General features: G+C 35.8%; 1 protein-coding gene and 1 pseudogene across 1 annotated transcript; one reads left to right on the top strand and one right to left on the bottom strand.

Annotated features, from left to right (window-relative positions):
* Positions 1-440: 440 nt before the first annotated feature.
* LOC132184617 (uncharacterized) lies at positions 441-6,504 on the bottom strand. The gene is made up of 7 exons (XM_059598311.1): positions 5,586-6,504; positions 4,230-4,268; positions 4,064-4,134; positions 1,830-1,894; positions 1,610-1,702; positions 1,351-1,443; positions 441-1,060 (listed from the first exon to the last, which is right to left on the bottom strand). Exons 1-7 carry the CDS (start codon positions 6,203-6,205, stop codon positions 659-661), a joined length of 1,383 nt encoding a protein of 460 aa, XP_059454294.1. The 5' UTR covers positions 6,206-6,504; the 3' UTR covers positions 441-658.
* Positions 6,505-9,961: 3,457 nt separating this feature from the next.
* LOC132184219 (annexin D5-like) lies at positions 9,962-18,084 on the top strand (annotated as a pseudogene).
* Positions 18,085-18,663: the final 579 nt, after the last annotated feature.

Below are 18,663 nucleotides of genomic sequence, written 5' to 3'. Positions count from 1 at the left end.
TTATTTACAAGGAACTGTGTTGTAGAGTAAGTAGTTGATTTAAAAATTTTCCTTAGAAATAAATGACACTTCTTTCTCTTAATTTGGTCCAGCCCTAGAGGCTTTTTGTTTTCTTACTCCAAACCCTAAAGGGTTGACTCCATAATGGGGGCAGCCCTCCCATGATTCTGATGAACATAAGAGTCAACTTCAAATCTGTTGCATAATCCCAAAGCTTTAACAACCAAGCTAGTTGACAACTTATATACCATTATTGTTCTCCCCAATCTAAGCCCCACACCTGAAGCCTACAAGTGCATAAATGGCTTCTAATGAAACAAAGTTGAGAGGACAACTTGACTATATATATATATATATTTTAAAAAAAGTTGGTACTTCAAGGATGTTGAGTGTGAGGTGTGATAGTTCGTAACCCTTATATATTTGTATAAGATTACACATACGAAAACTTCATTCATTCAAACAAGCAAGAAATCCTCATCTTCTAAGGAAAATGAAAACACATTTGCTGTTATAAGGAATTCTTAAATTCCAAATTGTGCAATTTGTTATTCAGCCACTATTTTTAAAATCCTCATCTTCTAAGGAAAATGGTCACCAACATAAAAAGTCTCCCCTTTTCACAATATAATTTTCCCATCCTACTCCACCTATAACCTCATACTCTACAATTCAACCATTCAATTATGTCATTCACAATAACCTCTCGTTCTAGTTCAAATAGGAGATCATGTAAGAACCCTTCTAGCAATCTGATGGTTTTGTCAGTTGAGGAGGCTTCATCGTGTAGTTTCTGAGAAGCTTTTGGGTCAGTTACAGTATCAGCAATGCCATGGAGAACTAGAAAGGGGACTCTTAATTTTCTCAAATTCTGCTGCAGGTAGGATGTGATTCGAAGAATCTCATAACCAGTCCTTACCCTGATGGATCCGGTATACACTAGTGGATCCGAATACTTGGCTATCAGTGCCTCCGGGTCCCGAGAAACTGGTATGCCCTTCTTGTTAGCAGCACTAAGTTGATATCTAGGAAATAAGAATGAGATGATTGGTGCTAGTACCTGCCATGATGAAGAAATAAGCTGATTCATATGCCACATTTGTGGTGTGTATTTTGATACTAAGCAAAATTGTACTCAATATAGCTTTTCCTTTGATAAGAAGAAAATTCTCCAATCCAATATATTAATATGATATGTTTCTCACATGCAATTTTAAATGCACCTGAGAATCAAGTGCTCTAAAGATAGATATTAATTTCTTCATACCCAAGGAAAATTGTCCGTTTTCTAAAATCACAAGCATTTGAGAATTGGATGCAAGAAAGACCTCATTAAAAGAATGTTCTCACCACAAAAATAGGATGGGTTGGCTGAACTCCAACTGCAGGTGATGTCACTACTGCACCAGCTACACGGGCTTCAACCTTTGGGTCAAGCATTGCCTAAAGTTATTCACCCAAAAAACAAAAAACACAAAAATGAGAATCTTGCATAAGTTCCAGGTCCATTAGGTCAGTGAAAGAGAGAATTAGAAAATATCATCAGAATATGCAGATATCAGAGTGATTCATAGTATTGCAAGAGTCACCTCCTTCAACCAAACTTTACCTTCAGGACAATCGCTGCACCCGTCGAGTGTCCGAAGCAAAAGCACGGAAGCCCGGGATTCTCCTCAGCTAAAATCTTCTCAAGAAATGATTTCTGTCCAGGAATAAAGAGAGATAAATGCAAACAATTAAACTAAAACAATTTTTGTTGAGAATTAACAAACAAAGGTGCATGTTAATTATTATGCATCAGCCCCTACTAAATGAACCTCAAAACATACCATATCAGCAACAGCATCATCAAGAGAATGAACATATGCATGCAGCCCATCACTTCCACCATGACCTGTGTGAAAAAAAAGGAACAAAAAAATAGATGAGAACCAAATACATCATAACCAAAAACTATGAACTATTGAACCAAGTAAAGCACCAAGTAGAAGCAACAGAGTTGAAGTGATCCATGCCCAAATAAACATACTAGTGAAAGCTACTAAATGGAACTGACCATTAGGGGTTCAACACAAGATATAGAAGGCTAACAATAGAGCAGAGTAAAACCAAATTTCGTAAGGATATTTTGATTTAAATGTGAAAAATTCAGATCTTAATTCAAATCAAACAAACAACATCTAAATGAACATATTAAAGCATAGTGCCTTTATATTAAAGCCCCATCCTCGCAAGCATCTGGATGCAAGTTTTGTTTAAAAGATGTTTGATGTTCTTAAAAATCTTGACTCCAGAAAGGCGTGGGCATTTCATGAGAACTTCAGAAGACAGATTCTGGAAGGGAATTTTCTCTTTTTTCAGCTCCTATAAAACAGAGATAAGGTTCCTTGTGGCTTTGGCTTCACTTCCAAATCTTGCACCTTCTTCTTACAAATGTTAAGCATAGCAGGTAGAGTCAACACATGCAAATAATAGGCTTACTTATCAAGGGGAGCTTTCACATGTTACTTTGCATCAATAGGCATCCCATATGAGATATTCAATTCCTGCAATACCCAAATATAGATGCATTGTTGAAGAAAGGTGATCTCTAGACTATGAAACAGTAATTAAGGGGCAAAAGTAAAAGATTACCCTTTTTTTTGGAAGGTTTAGCTGATGAGAGAAAGAAATAACTGCAAGGTTATATACAAAACTCATTGAGAAAAAGCGATCACCATTTCTTTATAAAGTTTAGATTTGACACCAGAAACTGAAAAATGAAGGCTAAACTCAGAAAGCAATTTTTAACATATAAAATTGAGGCGTTGGGTCTCGATGGGAGGTGGGGGGCAGCTTCTTTAAAACTTCCGTTAACAGTAGCAACTGGAAACTCTTTGGAAGACCTGACTTTGCTTTTATCCTACTTTCCCCCTATATTATACTCCTTTTGGTCTCTCTTTGTCCATGGCATTCAACAATACTAGCATAAAAGTATTACCTTTCTATTATGCATACTGCATTAAGCGTAAAGCACAAATAGAAGTACGATTGAAAAAGAAAAACAAGAATAAAAGAACGATTCATCGTCCAGGAAAAATGTATTAAGCCTTTATGCTAGTTAACAAGTTCGTGAAAAAGCAGTTCAAACTGACCAAGCCAGATATGACCTTAAAAAATCATCTCTAGTGTTCCAAGTGGGTTAATAGAAGAGCATAAACACATTGCTCTAAAATTCGAAGAACCTAGTAACTTTATAATTATAATTTTGTATAATCTCCTTACCATACAAGAACTCTGATACTGTATAAAAACTATAATAAGCTAAGATGAATACCACGAAGATCTGAATGCTATGATAGACTTTTTGGATTGTTGGAACACTAGGCTTACTCACAAAAGAATCGTTGGAATAAGGGGTTAAATGCTGTCCATGTCTGCACCTTGCTATGGTTTAGAATCACAGATTCAGGCCTCACAGAGGTATCGGATCAATTACACTCATAGTAGCTTCACGAAAAACATATTGAGGGCATTGTAAATCCAATATTCTTCTAAACTTTTATAATGTTGCTCTTTCTTTCTACTGAAAGACAGCTCATCAATTATATTTCTTGATAGTAAGAGAGCCCATCTTAATCATATTAAAAACTAGTTTTGTTTTAACTGCCTTTTCCTAAAATTTCTCATTATTTGCTTCTGCACATCTGTTCATAACTACTTTTACTGAAAATTAGATCACCACTTAAACAAATGGTATATCATCAATTTATTTCGATTTATTGTTCGTGGTATCATTATAAAGCAAGCACATAGAAATGCCCTCCCTCTATCAAGGAGGTAATTAGAGTATGAAATCTCTGATTTGGTAGTAAATCACCACAAAAAATAAAAATAAATAAAATAAATAAAAAATTGAGCAAAGTAACTTAAGAGGTAAGATTAAAATAATTGGAGCAATAACTTATTATCAATAGTCAAGGACTCTTGAGTAGCATGTTGAAGCGCACACATACAGAAAACGTTGGCTTAGTTAGGAGGTGAAATTCAATGGTGACCAACTGAAAGTATTTCTTGGACTTACCAATCCAATCCATTCCATAAACCTTGTAGCCATTAGCATTCAGCTGCTTTGCAAAATCATCGTATCTGCCACTGTAGCCAATAATAGAAAGTTCTTGAGAAATAAATCAACATTTGTAGTCAACAGAAAATGACTTCTAAACTGTGATGATGCACGAATCACAAACCTGTGTTCATTCAGGCCATGCATAATAAGAACTAGTCCCCTGCACAAAATAGAGCACAATTAGCACTTTGATCCAATAAGAAAGTTGGAAACCTAGGTGAAACTGCTGTAGAACTTAAGGATACTAAGAACCGATTGAGGGAGATACTGTAGAGCTTAGCATGAGATTCTATATTGCAATCAATAGAAGATAGCAAAGCTCTATTCATTTAACAAAAAATAAAACACATATGAGATAATAACTTTGAAGTGTTGACAATATAAGACGGAAAAAAGACTGATTATAAACCCGTTACTGGTCCACCCAGGATAAATTTCAAAAGAGTTCCCTTTGCGTCTTTGACTGGTAATTGGTTGGTTACATGGAATCTTGTGCATTATGGTAGTCCTTAATCACCTATGACTTGCACATTGAAACAAAAGGTAGTCCTAAACTGGGTACTCAGACGGTGGTGGTTTTGGGGTGGCCGAGCAATCACCTATGACTGCTCGGCCACCCTTTTTGGCTGAACACCTATTTTAAAAAATTACCCAAAAATTATTATTATTATTATTATTATTATTTTAGCCTTGTTGTCAAGATCAGGGTTGTTCATTGCACAACAAGGGTGGTGCAGTACCTATGGCATGGGATCTCAATCCGAAATTTTGTTCTCACCCCAGTGGCTTCTTCCATAACAGGTAAGAGACACAGGAGGGGACCCCATGAAATAGGGGTACCTCATGAAAGAGATATTAGATTAAGAAACAGCCAAGAGAAATGATATCTGACAGACCCCTGGGGCACGGTCCGACAAAATGCTGCAGTCCATATTATTCGTAAAAGTTACGTGACAAAAATGTCTACTTCTTACATAAGCATATTATGACTTTTTCTTTTTTAAGAAAACATAATAATAAAAAAAATAAAAAAAAACGACAACAGAGGTGGAGTCTATCGTCCCTTTGGATTTGGGGTCACCCTGTACAGGAAGGCGGCGGTGGAGCCAACCCTTACCTTCACCGCGGCAAGAAACCACTCCTACAAAGGGGTGAAGGCAGAGGAAATGGATTCTCTTTCATTTCAATTGAATTAGAGAAGAGTCGGTCGTTTATATTTTATGAGTAATCCTTGAATTGTAAATTTTTTTTTTTTTTTTAAGCGCCCCCTTGGAATTTTATTTTATTTTAATATTAAAAGAGACGATATTAAACAATTATAAGCAAATAAATCCCTTATGCCAAACAAAAAAAGAAAACATTTGTTCCAAAATTAAAAAGGAGAAGCAAAATCAATGGGTATTTCAAAAAAAAAAAAAAATTATTATTTTTTTAAAAGGAAAAGAAACAGAAAAACAGAGCAAATAAGCATATCTACCTGGTGTTGACGGAAACCGGCGTCCAGGACTGCGTGAAAATGGTGTCGCCTCTCGCGGTAACAAACAGCGAGTACTCCCTCACCGACCTCCTCTTCTTCTTTTCATCATCATCATCATCATCCCCACCACCATCAGCATGACCATCCTGCACCACTCTCCTCGTGGCCAGCGCTCTCCTCGCCGCCACTTCCTGCTCCACCACCGCGCCGCTCTTCCTCCACGACACCATCCTCGCAGGGACCCGCACCACCTTCCTCTGATGGCGGTGGGACCCGCCGCTCTCCTCACGCTTCTCTTCCTTTCTCGACGACGGGGCCCGCCGAAACGGGACCAGGAGGAGCAGCACAAACGCGTTGATCAGCATCATCAGGCTCCTCCACACGCGCAGCGAGCACAGCGCGTTCACGCGCCCGCTCGCACCCGACGTCAGCAACAACGGCGACGGCGACAACGACGACGAAGACGTAATCTCCATTACCGCTCTCCTCCTCCTCTGCCCCAAAACCAACGGATATTCGGCTCCGAATCGGGTCGACTTCACGGATATGCTTCTCTTTCCCGCATGAAATTGCGGAATTTCCCTAGGGATTACAATCGGTGTCTTGCTGTAACAGATCATAAACCAAAAGAATTGTCTCCTACTCTTCTCTGCTTAAATAAACAATTAGTTTGCTAAATTTAGTTGAAGAACCTCCCAAATTTAGAGCAAGTAGACTTTATAAATTAACAAAAATTCGACGAGTGTGGATGAAGAAATGGATCAATCAAATTAGGGTTTTTTTTTTTTTTTTTCTTTCCTTTGTTTGCTCCGGCAGCTCAAATACAGATGAGCACGATGATTTTCTCTTGGCTTTTGCTTTCTCTCAGAATTGAATTTGTTTGAAGGAAAAACATTGGACGGCTTCTAGAAATGTCCAAATCCAGGAGCACCATCTAATCTCTAATTGGATGGCTTGGAGGATGACACGTGTCGTTTAATAAGAGAAATATTTCGAAAGGTTTGCGAAAATGAGGTCTCCGTGTTGAATAGTTGTACACGTTGCAGAAATGCGGCGACTTGGCGACTGGATGCAGGTTAAAAGTAGTCAAAACCAGCTAGCTGCTTTTACATAACTCTCGGTGAAACGTGTCGTCCTGCTAGTGGATGTCGGGTGCCGATGTTCTGTGTCGTGGACACGTGCAACGAGTTAATTTCTTGAGAATTCACCCGGTTTTCTAGTAACAAGATCCTAAAAAAAAGGGTATTAGTATCTTTCTAATTTTTTCTAACAGAATAATATTTAATTAATTATATTTAATGGATACTTTCGTCTTTTTATTTTTTTAAAAAACAAAAATATTTATCTAATATAACCAACTAACTGAATTTTCCAATATTTTGCCCCACGTATAAGCTATATGGGTGGCGGAGCTAGGATATTTTTTAGGGGATGTACAAATGTTGATTTTTTTTTTTGTCTTATTTTTTGCTGTTTGTATATATATATATATATATATATATATATATATTAAAAGACACATGCGTACATCATGCCTATGTTTTCTCTATCATCACTCTTTCAAATAAAAAATTGTATTTTTCACGCTTTACACTTGCACGCATGTCCTTTTTTTTTTTTTTTTTTTGCACCAATACCTTTGTCTTGTCAATTATATTATTTCAAATAAAAAATTGTATTTTTTATTCATTATCTACGCAATGAAGTGAGAAGCTTCAAGAAAAATATTGGGTTAGTGAAACGGTGCGGTTTATTCATCTTCAACCTTACGTTCTTCAACTTCTCTAAAATTTTCCTAGAGGCATAATCATGGTTGGGGCTTGGGAGGACATAATCATGTAGCTGAGGCCGTCGAGGAGGGCATTTGCCCTTAAAAATTGCTGACAGGGGGCATAATCATGGCTGAGGAGGGCATATGAAATTTTTTTTACCATGGTAAGAAGAATTTTTAGGAGTTGATATGCCCTATCTCAAACCCTCTGGCTATACCCTCTATTATTATTTATTTTTTATTTAAATTAAGAAAATTATAAAAAAAAGTGAACATACCGTCTCTCAAACATGAGGGATAGCTAAACCATCATCACAAGGTTGTAGGGTGGTTCGCAATTCTTGAAATGGTTAGTGGTTTGAGTACCCATTTAATTTTTTTTTTTAAATAATCTTTAAAGAGTGATTTGAACAATATATATATATATATATATATAAGTCATGCAACCGTCTTGTGTGGTATTTTTCATTTATTTTAGGGTTAGATACTAACCGGCGTAATTTGCAACCAGGTAGTAGTTGGAGGAATAAAGTGTTACAATTTTTAGTTTGATGGTCTAAGTGCAAAAGTACATTTTCTTCAATGATTTAATATCGAACGTAGTATTCATGCAATATTTTTACAATTCATCTACTCAAGATATTGTTAGGTATACTTTGAACAAATATATTCTTCATTGATAAAAGACGCATTAATCAGAGGTAATATGCACTCTGATTACAATACCATAGATACAAGTTGGAGTTTCCTTAAGTCAAACCTTATCTACAACATACTTTATGGCTTCTCTACCCAAACAATGAGTTGCAGAATTTGCATCCATTTTAATATATTCAAGCGTACGTATATGATCTCAACTTCCAGCTACAATATGCTCGAAACTACTTCAATTTTTGTGCTTCACTTGGACCGCATTAACAATTTGCAAGGCATCACATAAACACTATATCGTAAAAGAATTATTAATGGAAGTTATAACTAGTTCTCAAGCATATCCATGGTGATGGGGCGAAGGGCAGTACAACGACGATGCAGAAGGAAGGTTTGAGGAAATTTACTTATATATCTACTCAATAAATGAGAATCTAATGCCACATTCAAGAGTCTTTCAGAAAGGCAAGAGAAGTAATTGGGACCTTTGCGGAATAGTGACGGAAAATAAACTCACTATGGATTAATGCTTTGTCATTAATGCAAATGATAAGATTAATTATAGCTTACGTCAACATTGTGACATCGAGATGTATAAGGGTTTATCTCTTTACCATTTTATTCTTTGTGTGGAGGCCATAAGCTCTCTCCTCCACCATGCAGAGAGCACAAGAGTCGTAATAGGTATTTCAACTTCCAATAGAAAGAAGAAAAAAAAAAAAAAAACTTCCAATAAAGGCCCTAAATTAAATCACCTTTTTTTTTTCTTCGCTAACGATAGCGTTTGTTTTGCAAGGCAAACTCCTAGTAATGGTGTAGGTTGACTACTTGACTAGCAGGTTGCTGGAAATCTATGAGAAGGCCTCACGTTATAAGCTAAGAAAAACATCAATGGAGATCAGGAATCAAATCCTTGAGATGTTTGGCATACATGCTGTACAAAGATATGATAAGTATTTTGGGTTATCAGCTCTAATCAGCAAATATAGAATACGAGAAACGCAGTTGATACTTTGTTTCAATAATTTAAAGATGTGTCACGTCAAGTCCAATCACAATTTGACAAGTGTCTCATATGCTTCATTAACATTATTATTATTTTTTTAAAAAAAAAAGGGAATTGTTGAGCCACCCCTATAAGCTCAACAAGAAGAAAAACATCAATGAAGATCATGAATCAAATCCTTGAGATGGTTGGCATACATGCTACACAAAGATATGATAAGTATCTTGGGTTATCAGCTCTAATTGACAAATATAAAATATGAGAAATGTAGTTGGTACTTTGTTTCAATAATTTAAAGATGTGTCACGTCAAGTTCAATCACAATCCGATAAGTGTCCCATATGCTTCATTAACATTATTTAAAAAAGAAAAAGGAAAAGAGAGTTGTTGAGCCACCCCTATAAGTTCAACAAGAAGACAAACATCAATGGAGATCGAGAATCAAATCCTTGAGATGTTTGGCATACATGCTCCACAAAGATATGATAAGTATATGGGGTTACTAGCTTTAATTGGCAAATATAATATACGAGAAATGCAGTTGGTACTTTGTTTCAATGAAAAATGTTAAAATATAATAAAAACTTTACATTTTGTCCATAAAAGTTTACATAACAAGATGCCACATTATTTTTTTGTGAAGGAAAAAAAGATAAAATAAAAAGAAAATAATGTGACATCTTATTATATGGACTTTTATGGACAAAATATGAAATTTTTATTAGATTCTAACATATCTCTTATTTCAATAATTTAAGGGTAGCTCAACAACTCCATGTGGGGTCAATAGAGAGAAAAACCTTATACTAAAACGACATCGTTTAGTCTTAAACACCAAAATAGAAAGGGACACATGAAGGGACACATGTTGATCTGGCACGTAAGTCAAGTTCGTGTAAGGTAAGATAAGATACTTAAAAAAAGAAAGAAGTTGACGTCCAACGTTACATCTCTTCAAGCAATTCAAATATACGGCTGCTCTGCCTCTGTTTTTTCGCAAAGACCCACAACCACAACAAGAGAAAATGTCGACGCTGAGCGTTCCTCCGGTTCCCACTTCCCTAAGGGACGACACTATAGCACTTTACCGCGCTTTCAAGGGTACTCTGTCTCTCTGTTTTTGAAATTTCTGTTTTGTTATTGCTTTTATGTGTGGTTCACTAGTTTTGTTGATCCAACCATGGAAATCCTCGAACATACAGAAATTTCAAGTAAAAAACCCAATTTTTTTTTTTTTTTTTTTTACTTTTTATTTTCCTGTATTTCTCTGTGGGATATACTCGTTCTTAATTTATGAAAATTTACTCTTTATTTTTTTTGGGTAAATTATAAGTGGAAATTAACTTCTTTTGAAAACCCTCTGTAAACCTTACGATTTGTGAAAGAGGCAGCACACAAATCTGTTCTTGGATTTATAAGCTGAAAAAGTGCTATTTCAGCACGTTCTTAGGCCTACTGAGAGTCAAATTTCATGTTTCTGGGTCATTTTACTCCAAATCAAAAGGAGTTTTTGTGACGGTTTCCAAATGATAGAGTGGTAATTTTTCCGATAAATTTGTTTGTTTTTTAGTGAGAGTTTGAGAGAATTGAAACTAGTGTACCCATTATTATATTTTTTCCTTTACAATTCTTTAAATTGCTTGAACTTTAAGCACCAAGCTTTGTCTTTTTGTGTGTGTTTGTGTCTATCCTTGCTATATTGTTTCGTTAAACTGACTTTATTATCCTATATTTGTTGGCACGCATTATCTAGCCGAGCTTTTACTTCCAAAGCATGTTTAATAAGTATTAAAACTTGCTTTTAAGGCAAGTTGTAATGAGAAGTGAAATCTTGTCAAGATGGCTGAAACTATTGTCTATACTCTGATAATGGGGTTTTTAAAGTTGTGATACGGATTCATTTAAGCATTTCGGGTTACAAAAGAAACTTGTGCTGTGCTCAAAGAAAGCCCAACATGATTAGCAATGAGGGTATTTTTTATTTCACCCTTTGTTCTAACATAAGTGCACAATGGCATATTTACTTATCAAAAAAAAAAAAAAAAAGTGCACAATGGCATATTTGGAATTGTATTTCTGCATCTGGAAACAATATTTTCTTTGAACAATCTAGACTCTGGTTACAAGACCCAGAACTTGTTGTTCCATTTCAGTTGATAAGGGTCATCTTCCGTATAAAAGAATCATGTCTTGTCATATGCTTAAGCACGCACAGGTAATTATAGGTGACAGAGTTGTTAGCTGTGAATGATGTTGGTCATGAATTTTTGTCTTTTATTAACTAGAATATTGATATTATCATGAATTTTCATGGTGATTCTCACAGCAAAAAAAAAAAAAAAAAAAAATTAAGGTTTTAGATCTATTCCCATTGGATATAAAACATTAAGACTTTGTTGCATAATTGACAGTTACTTGATTTTTTTTATTTTTTTTTAAAAAAATAAAAATCATAAATGTGTAGAATTTTGATTTTGTTGTTTCAACTAATGAAGTCTTGGGGAAGAGAGAAAGAAAGAAAGAAAAGAAAATAAATAACAGGAAGAGAAAATACAAAGAAAGAAAATAGCTGATGGTTCTTTCAAGTGAAGAAAGAAAATAAACAAGTGCAATTGAAACACAGAGCGCATTAACATGGTTCTTTCAGTTGAAGGAAGAAAATAAACACATGGCTCAAGCAAGTGCCATAAATAAGAATGGTCTTTGAGAAACCACAATCATAAAAGCAAGCATATGATCTAGTTGCTTTTTTTTTTTTTTTTTTTAAAGTAATGTCTTTCTGGTTATTATATTTGGCTTGGAACATTGGAAATGTTGCCTCCAAATATGATGTAACAAATCCATTTGCTGTGACTATATTGGTATGATTGAGCTTGTTGTGACATGATTTTAGTTACTATCCCTTGCAGATGCTTATGGAAAATGTGTATGACAACCAAATAAACTAGACTAAAATATCAGTGATTTGTTTTTAGGGTGCAATTAGTTCCATTGACAATGAAATGGGTAGGCTTAAAATTAAAAGATTAACATAAGAAGGTGCTGGCTGGTTTAGCTGGTAAAGTCTATTGGCTTTGTACCAGAGACCTGGAATTTTGAATCTTGCCTTTACTAGGACTGGGAGGGTTCATGGGTAGGGGGAGTTAGCCAAGCAATTGAAAGAAAAAAGAATAACATAATCAAGAAAGAAATGGAGATTTTCGGCAAGGAAGAAAAAGGTGATATTTCTGCATGATTCAGAATGTTTTGCATTTTGTAACAAGGGCTTTTTCCTCTAGGATATTGCTCCCAAACCGATAACTGAAAAGCAGTCTGGTTGCCGGCTGAAAAGTTTATGCCACTGATACTTATTACCCAAAGTAGTTTTTACAAATTGTGATTTGATTTTTATTGAGATGCTTCTGGAAAAAAGATATCTGCATGCGTGAATGTTATAAGTAGTTCAAAATATTATTTTTAAAGTGTGTATGAACAACAGAAGCAATGAAGAATTTGTGCCATGACAACTTTTAAGACTTTTAAGTGACCTAGAAAGTCATCTTGTCTTTTATCTTATTTTGTATTAATATGCAACTGAACAACTGGTATACATTTGAATGCTGGATATATTTATAAGAAATGAGTAGAATCATTGTCTAAAACTTGTAAATAGTTCTAAACCATTGGCTTGTCATGAGCAAAAATAGGACCCAAAAGTTGGTTTGAAAAGATTCTGCCATTGGAAGTTAAGCTGAAAAAGTTAATATTTTTTATTGCTACAAGATTATCATCTTAAATCAGTAGAATATGTTATATTTGGTAATTTTATTTCCTGAAATAGTTAGAACGGAGTCTTAACAATTTATGATGGCATGACCAAACGATGAAGGACAGAGTTGGAAATTTTTTTTAGGCTTGCTTATTTGGTTACTTGGGGCTGGGGAAAATCGTGAAGCTCTATTTGTTGAGAGAGGGTCATAAGGCTTTGTAGATGGGTTGGGGATTAACTAGGTGAAGCTTTTGTTGGCTAAAAGTCACCTGAAAGCAGCTAATATAATGCTGGCTTAGGGCTTGGTGGGTAAATTAAGTTGTGCCATAATTGTCTTCACAAGGCAACAGATGTTCACTGTAAGATGGCAAGTTAGCCCTTGTTTGTTTTAGTGTAAAATGTTTTCTGTTGGAAAATGTTTTCAGGAAAAATTGGCTATCTTTCAGTGGTTGGTTGCAAAAAAATGGTTTGGAAAACATTTTAAGTGTTTGGTTGGAAGTTGAAAATGCTTTAAAAACACACCAGAAATCACCACCACAGTCCTCTCACCGAAAATCAGCATACACTGCAGCAAAATCACCACACAAACACCAAATTCAAAAAATCACACCTATCAAAACCTTAATCAAAGATCAACACCTTATAACCCAACCAATCGGCCATCCACAAATCACAATGAACATGAAAACAGGCGGCATGGAAGAGAGAGAGAGAGAGCAGAGAAAGTCGATGATTTCCAGTGGTTGATAGTGGAGAGAGAAGATTAGACAGCGGCGGAAGACCAGTGGTAGCGTGACGGCGATGGTCTCCAGTGGTTGATGGCGGTGGCATTGTGAAGTTGGTGGCTATTGCTAGGCAAAGACAATAGTGGTTGCCGATTGTGGAAGGCAAAGAGAAGAGAGAGTGAGATGGTGGTTACCAATAGCGGTCGCTGACGGCGGTGATTTCTGTTTGAGAGAGAGAGAGAATGAGGGTGTGGTGACGGAGAGGGGTGGAAAATGGTTTATGGAAACGAAAAGAGTAAAACATTTTTTATGCCCCATTAGCATTGTTTTCTTTGGTCAACTGAAAATGTTTTTCGGTTTCAAAATTTTCAGCTGCCCAAACACCCAAAAGTGGAGTCAACATTTTTCCAGAAAAAGGTTTTATGATGAAACAAATGGGGCCTTAATTTTTTTGAGTGGTAGTTCTTGGTGGAACAAATCAAGTTCCGCCACCAGTTTCCTACATTTTGATTGTACAAGATATTGATTGTTATACATCCCAAAGTTTTAAAAGAGGAGATATTAACTATATTCCTTCTGTGAGCTGCCATATTAAGGATATTGGGATTTCCCATTGAGTCTTCTACAAGGTGTTTTAAGAATTTTCATTGCGTATGCAGAATATTCATTTCCAAATACTCTTGTTTAATTTTGTTTTTCCAGGGTTAGGGTGCGATACTGCAGCAGTGGTCAGCATTCTTGCCCATCGTGATGCAACACAGCGTGCTCTCATCCAACAAGAATATAGAACAATGTATTCTGATGACCTTCTTAAACGCTTGTCTTCAGAGCTTCATGGAAAATTAGAGGTAGCAATATTATACCTACTCATGAATTCTTTTAGGCTAAGGTCTGTGGAGCAGCTATACCTTTTTTATGATTTTTTTTTTTTTTCTTTTTTCATTTCTTTTTTGCACTCAACTACTGGAGATAGAATTGTATATGACAGTATTTATAAACTCTGCCAAAGCATCTAGATCTGAATTCTATATGCTGATATATTTATTATAGCTTTAACTCCTGTTCATATGATATTCTTCGATTTATCAGACAGCAGTTCTCCTCTGGATGCATGATCCAGCAGGACGTGATGCAATCATTCCCAGGCAGGCATTAACAGAGACACATAATTTTGAAGCTGCAACTGAAGTATTATGTTCTCGTACCCCGTCTCAGATACAAAGTTTTAAACAAATATATCATTCAAAATTTGGAGTTCCCCTTGAACATGATATTGAAAGAAACACCTCTGCAGATCATAAAAAGGTAACCTTTCTCTATGTTTCTGAATTTTGCTTTAATCAAGGCTGAACTATTATGCTTTGGAGACAAATATCTTTGATTCCTTTTTGAAATTCTCACTTTAAGCTAACAGCATTTTATGAATAATATCCAGGTATCTCATTTAACTGTCCTTTTGTTTATCTATATGATTTGCATTCTGATAAAATCCAGAGTTAATGTTCCCAACCCCCTTCAAATAGGGCGTTCATAATGTTGTAGCCATGTGGGCTTCTAAGTGTTGGTATGATCTATGATTATATGTACTTGAATGTAACTGCAAATCATAATGTTGTAGCCATGTGGGCTTCTAAGTGTTGGTATGATCTATGATTATATGTACTTGAATGTAACTGCAACTTAATATTGGCTAAAAAGTAAGCCCTGCAAATGACCAATGGATATGCAAAACTGCCTAACATATTAAATAAAGCATGACCTTCTGTCTGTAGGATGACCCTTAGCAATTGCTGTGTACATTGAAGATGAGGCTTTTAAAAGTCAGAATTAAATTAATAATGAATTTATATATTGCACCTGCTGCTGGACTATGAAATAGAGGAATCCTTTGGTTGTGCTGCTGGATCATGAAGTAGAGGAATCCTTTGGTTGTGCCTTGGGTTGCAGAGTTGCTAACAGTGGTGGAGCCAAGATTTTGTTGTGAGGGGCCGGCCAAGTGACCCAAACATGATTAAGTTCAGTCTGAATTCATAACTAGGCAGTAAAATGGATGACCAAAATCAAAAAGAAAAAAAGCAAGAGTGGCCGTAGAGGCCTAACTCCTAAGTGACCCCAAATTCAGAACCAAGTCCAATTAATAATATTTCTAATAATGATTCTTGGTTCTTACTTCTTAGAAAACACAAGCCATTAAGTGGGCCTTAGGGGCATGGGGCCATGGGGGACAAAGTGACCCAAAATCACATTGTAAGATAGGAAAAAAGAAGAAGAAGAAGTGCAGCTGTGGGAGCGTGGGGGCCTAACTGACCAGAATAATAGATAAGAAAAAAGCAGGAAGAGGGGGAGGAAAGCACCAATCTCTTCTATATCCTTTGCTTTTTTTGGGCTCTATCTCCTTTGCTGGTTGTGTGAAGAAAAGGACAGCAAAAAGGTACTCAGTGGGGGCACGGGGAGGAAAAAGAAAGGAAAAGGGATTGTGTCAATGTCTTAGTAGGGTAGGTAAAAAAGATGAAATACATGGCAGCGCCTCAGCAGAAAGGGGAAAAAAATGATTTTTTGTTTTATTGGAATTTTTTGGGAAGCTTGCATTTCAGTCTTTAGGATTTGGGTTTAATTATTCTTCTTCTTTTAGTTATTGGAATTTGGAATACGTAAGGATCTTAGAGTACTGTATATCTGAAATGAGGGGTAGCTGCTTGGTTTTTGAGATAGCAAGCTATCCAACTTTAACCCTTGTCATGTGTGCCCGGGCATTATTTGAGCTGTTCAATGGCTCCTCCATGTAGTTCTTCTGAATTTCAAAATGCTTTTTCCAAGGATGCTTTGAAATTGAAATAGAGAGCGAAGTAACTAGACAACCTACTGATCTTAGAGGACTGTATATCTATAATGACGGGTGGCTTGATGCATGGTTTGTGATAACAAGGTGTCCAACTTGAATCCTTGTCATGCAGAGTCTTTTTAACGTTCAATTCTCATATTTTAGAATATCTTTTGTTAAGATATACAAGGAATGTCTTCATTATCTTAATGCAAAATACTTGGTGTAGCTCTTGCTTGCATATGTAAGCACACCCCGTTATGAAGGTCTGGAAGTTGACAGAGCAATAACTGAGAAGGATGCAAAGGCTCTTTTTAAAGCAGGGGAGAAGAAATTGGGAACTGATGAGAACACCTTTATTCGCATATTCTGTCAGCGAAGCAGGGCACAATTGGCTGCTATTTGTTATGCTTACCATGGCATGTATGGAAATTCACTAAAAAGTGTATAGTTTCTTTCTATGATCTCACCCTTTTGTTTATCGATTCCCCAAGCTTATTCACTCTTGAAATTTCTGTTCTGACACTTGGCCAAACTGAACTTATCTCAGGCAATAAAGAGTGAAACATCAGGTCATTTTGAATATGCTCTCTTGACAATTTTACGCTGTGCAGAGAATCCTGCAAAGTACTTTGCAAAGGTATCATCCCACTCTCTAAGCTTAGCTGTTGTTTCTCTTTGCTGCAATTTGGCTATAATGGAGAAGTTTGTTACAAAAATAATTTCACAAACTTGGCGTTTTATGCAAGAAAGGCAAGGTAAATGAAAAACCTGCTAGTAATGTGTCTATGTTACCTGATTCTAGTAGAGACAACTACCCTAAGTTTTAGGAATAGCATGTCAGAACAAAAAACCTCTTATTATAGTGTATAGTTGAAATCAGCTTGATTCTTGAAGGCATATTATTATAGTAGGGACAACTTCAAAGCTTTCACATGTTCTTTGTTTCTTATTGGATAACGCCAATGTTATAGTGTACAAAACTTCTACTATAGGGACCAATTTCTATTTGCACAACTTCACAATAATTCTGTAAAGCTTACTCACAATTTTCTTTGGATTGGCCCTCCAAATACCTCCTTCCATTATTCCAATAAGTTCCATTGTAAACAGTAGAAACCAGCAAAAGAAAAAGTAAGTGACTTAACAATTGATTCATGACTATATCCACCATTCTGATATCAAAATTCCATAGAGATGAATACTTAGCAAAACTGATTCTCTGTGTTTCTTTATCTCTTGTATATCTGCACAAACAAAGCCAGATATTCTACTTTTACTGATGGTTTGGCATCATGGTACTCAAGAACCTACCAATAAGGTCATGGATGTGTCCTATCACCTCTAAATTTTTGCAGGTGTTGCATAAAGCTATGAAGGGTTTAGGAACTAATGACAACACCATTATAAGGGTAATTGTGACCAGGGCTGAGATCGATATGCAGTATATAAAAGCTGAATACTTGAAGAAATACAAGAAGACATTGAATGATGCAGTCAACTCAGAAACATCAGGTCATTACAGGACTTTTCTTCTTTCCCTTCTGGGTCCCAACCATTAGCCAAAAGAAAGATGATGGCTGTTTTGTACGGGAGATGTAATTATGAACCAGATCTATCAAGTTGTAATATCTCAATTGTGCCAGAATTTAAGCTTCCTGAATGCTGAAGTGTGTAAGAGTGTGGTAAATGCTATATTAATGCAAAGCAGGTGGATGTGGCAGCAATAGCGTGGGGACAAGTTTTCTTTTAATGCTTTTAATGCAAATTTGGACAACTGTAAGAGTTGAGGTATGTCATGCTGTACTTAGTTTCTTAAATTTTGGTTTTTTGTAGGGGTGTCAAAAATAACGGAGAAACCGGAACTGGGACCGGGAAACCGGGGACCGGTTTCGGTTCCGGTTGCCAAAAAAAAAAATTGGGACCCCGGTTCTGGTCCCAGTTTTTGGCACCCGGTAAAAACCAGGAAAATCAAAACCGGGTCTTATTTTATTAAATTATATATATATATATTAATTCTTTTAGTCTTTTATGCAGCGTTTAGGATCTTAGGCAATTAGGTTTCTCACTTTTCTGGTTTTGAAGGTTTTAAAATGATTTTTAGGGTATTTTAAAAGATATGAATTTTTATTTCTAAGGCTCATATAGGCAAAAACATTGATTTTTTAGGATTTTTAGGTTTTTTTGGGTTTATTTTTTAATTATTTGGAACAATCACAATAAAACCTATTTAATTTAGACAAAAAGATTACTAGCTTTTTTTTAAATGAGCTAACTTATGAAAAAAATAATGGGTTTATTTTAGGCCCAATACCTAAAATGAACTCCAAACACTAATTTTTTTCAAAAACCGGTT

The sequence above is a fragment of the Corylus avellana genome, chromosome ca6 (genome assembly GCF_901000735.1).
Source record: "Corylus avellana chromosome ca6, CavTom2PMs-1.0".
Classification (NCBI taxonomy): Eukaryota; Viridiplantae; Streptophyta; class Magnoliopsida; order Fagales; family Betulaceae; genus Corylus; species Corylus avellana.
The sequence above is the reverse complement of the archived record's forward strand: the minus strand, read 5'-3'. Positions and strand labels throughout refer to the sequence as shown.

Bases quoted from the DNA above. Each gene is read 5' to 3' on its own strand.
- LOC132184617 (XM_059598311.1), bottom strand. From the start codon at position 6,205: ATGATCTGTTACAGCAAGACACCGATTGTAATCCCTAGGGAAATTCCG. The intron at 1,895-4,063 runs GTAAGTCCAAGA...TTTTTCACACAG, and splicing joins TTATGGAATGGATTGGATTG to GTCATGGTGGAAGTGATGGG. The intron at 1,703-1,829 runs GTATGTTTTGAG...ATTCCTGGACAG, and splicing joins ATGATGCTGTTGCTGATATG to AAATCATTTCTTGAGAAGAT.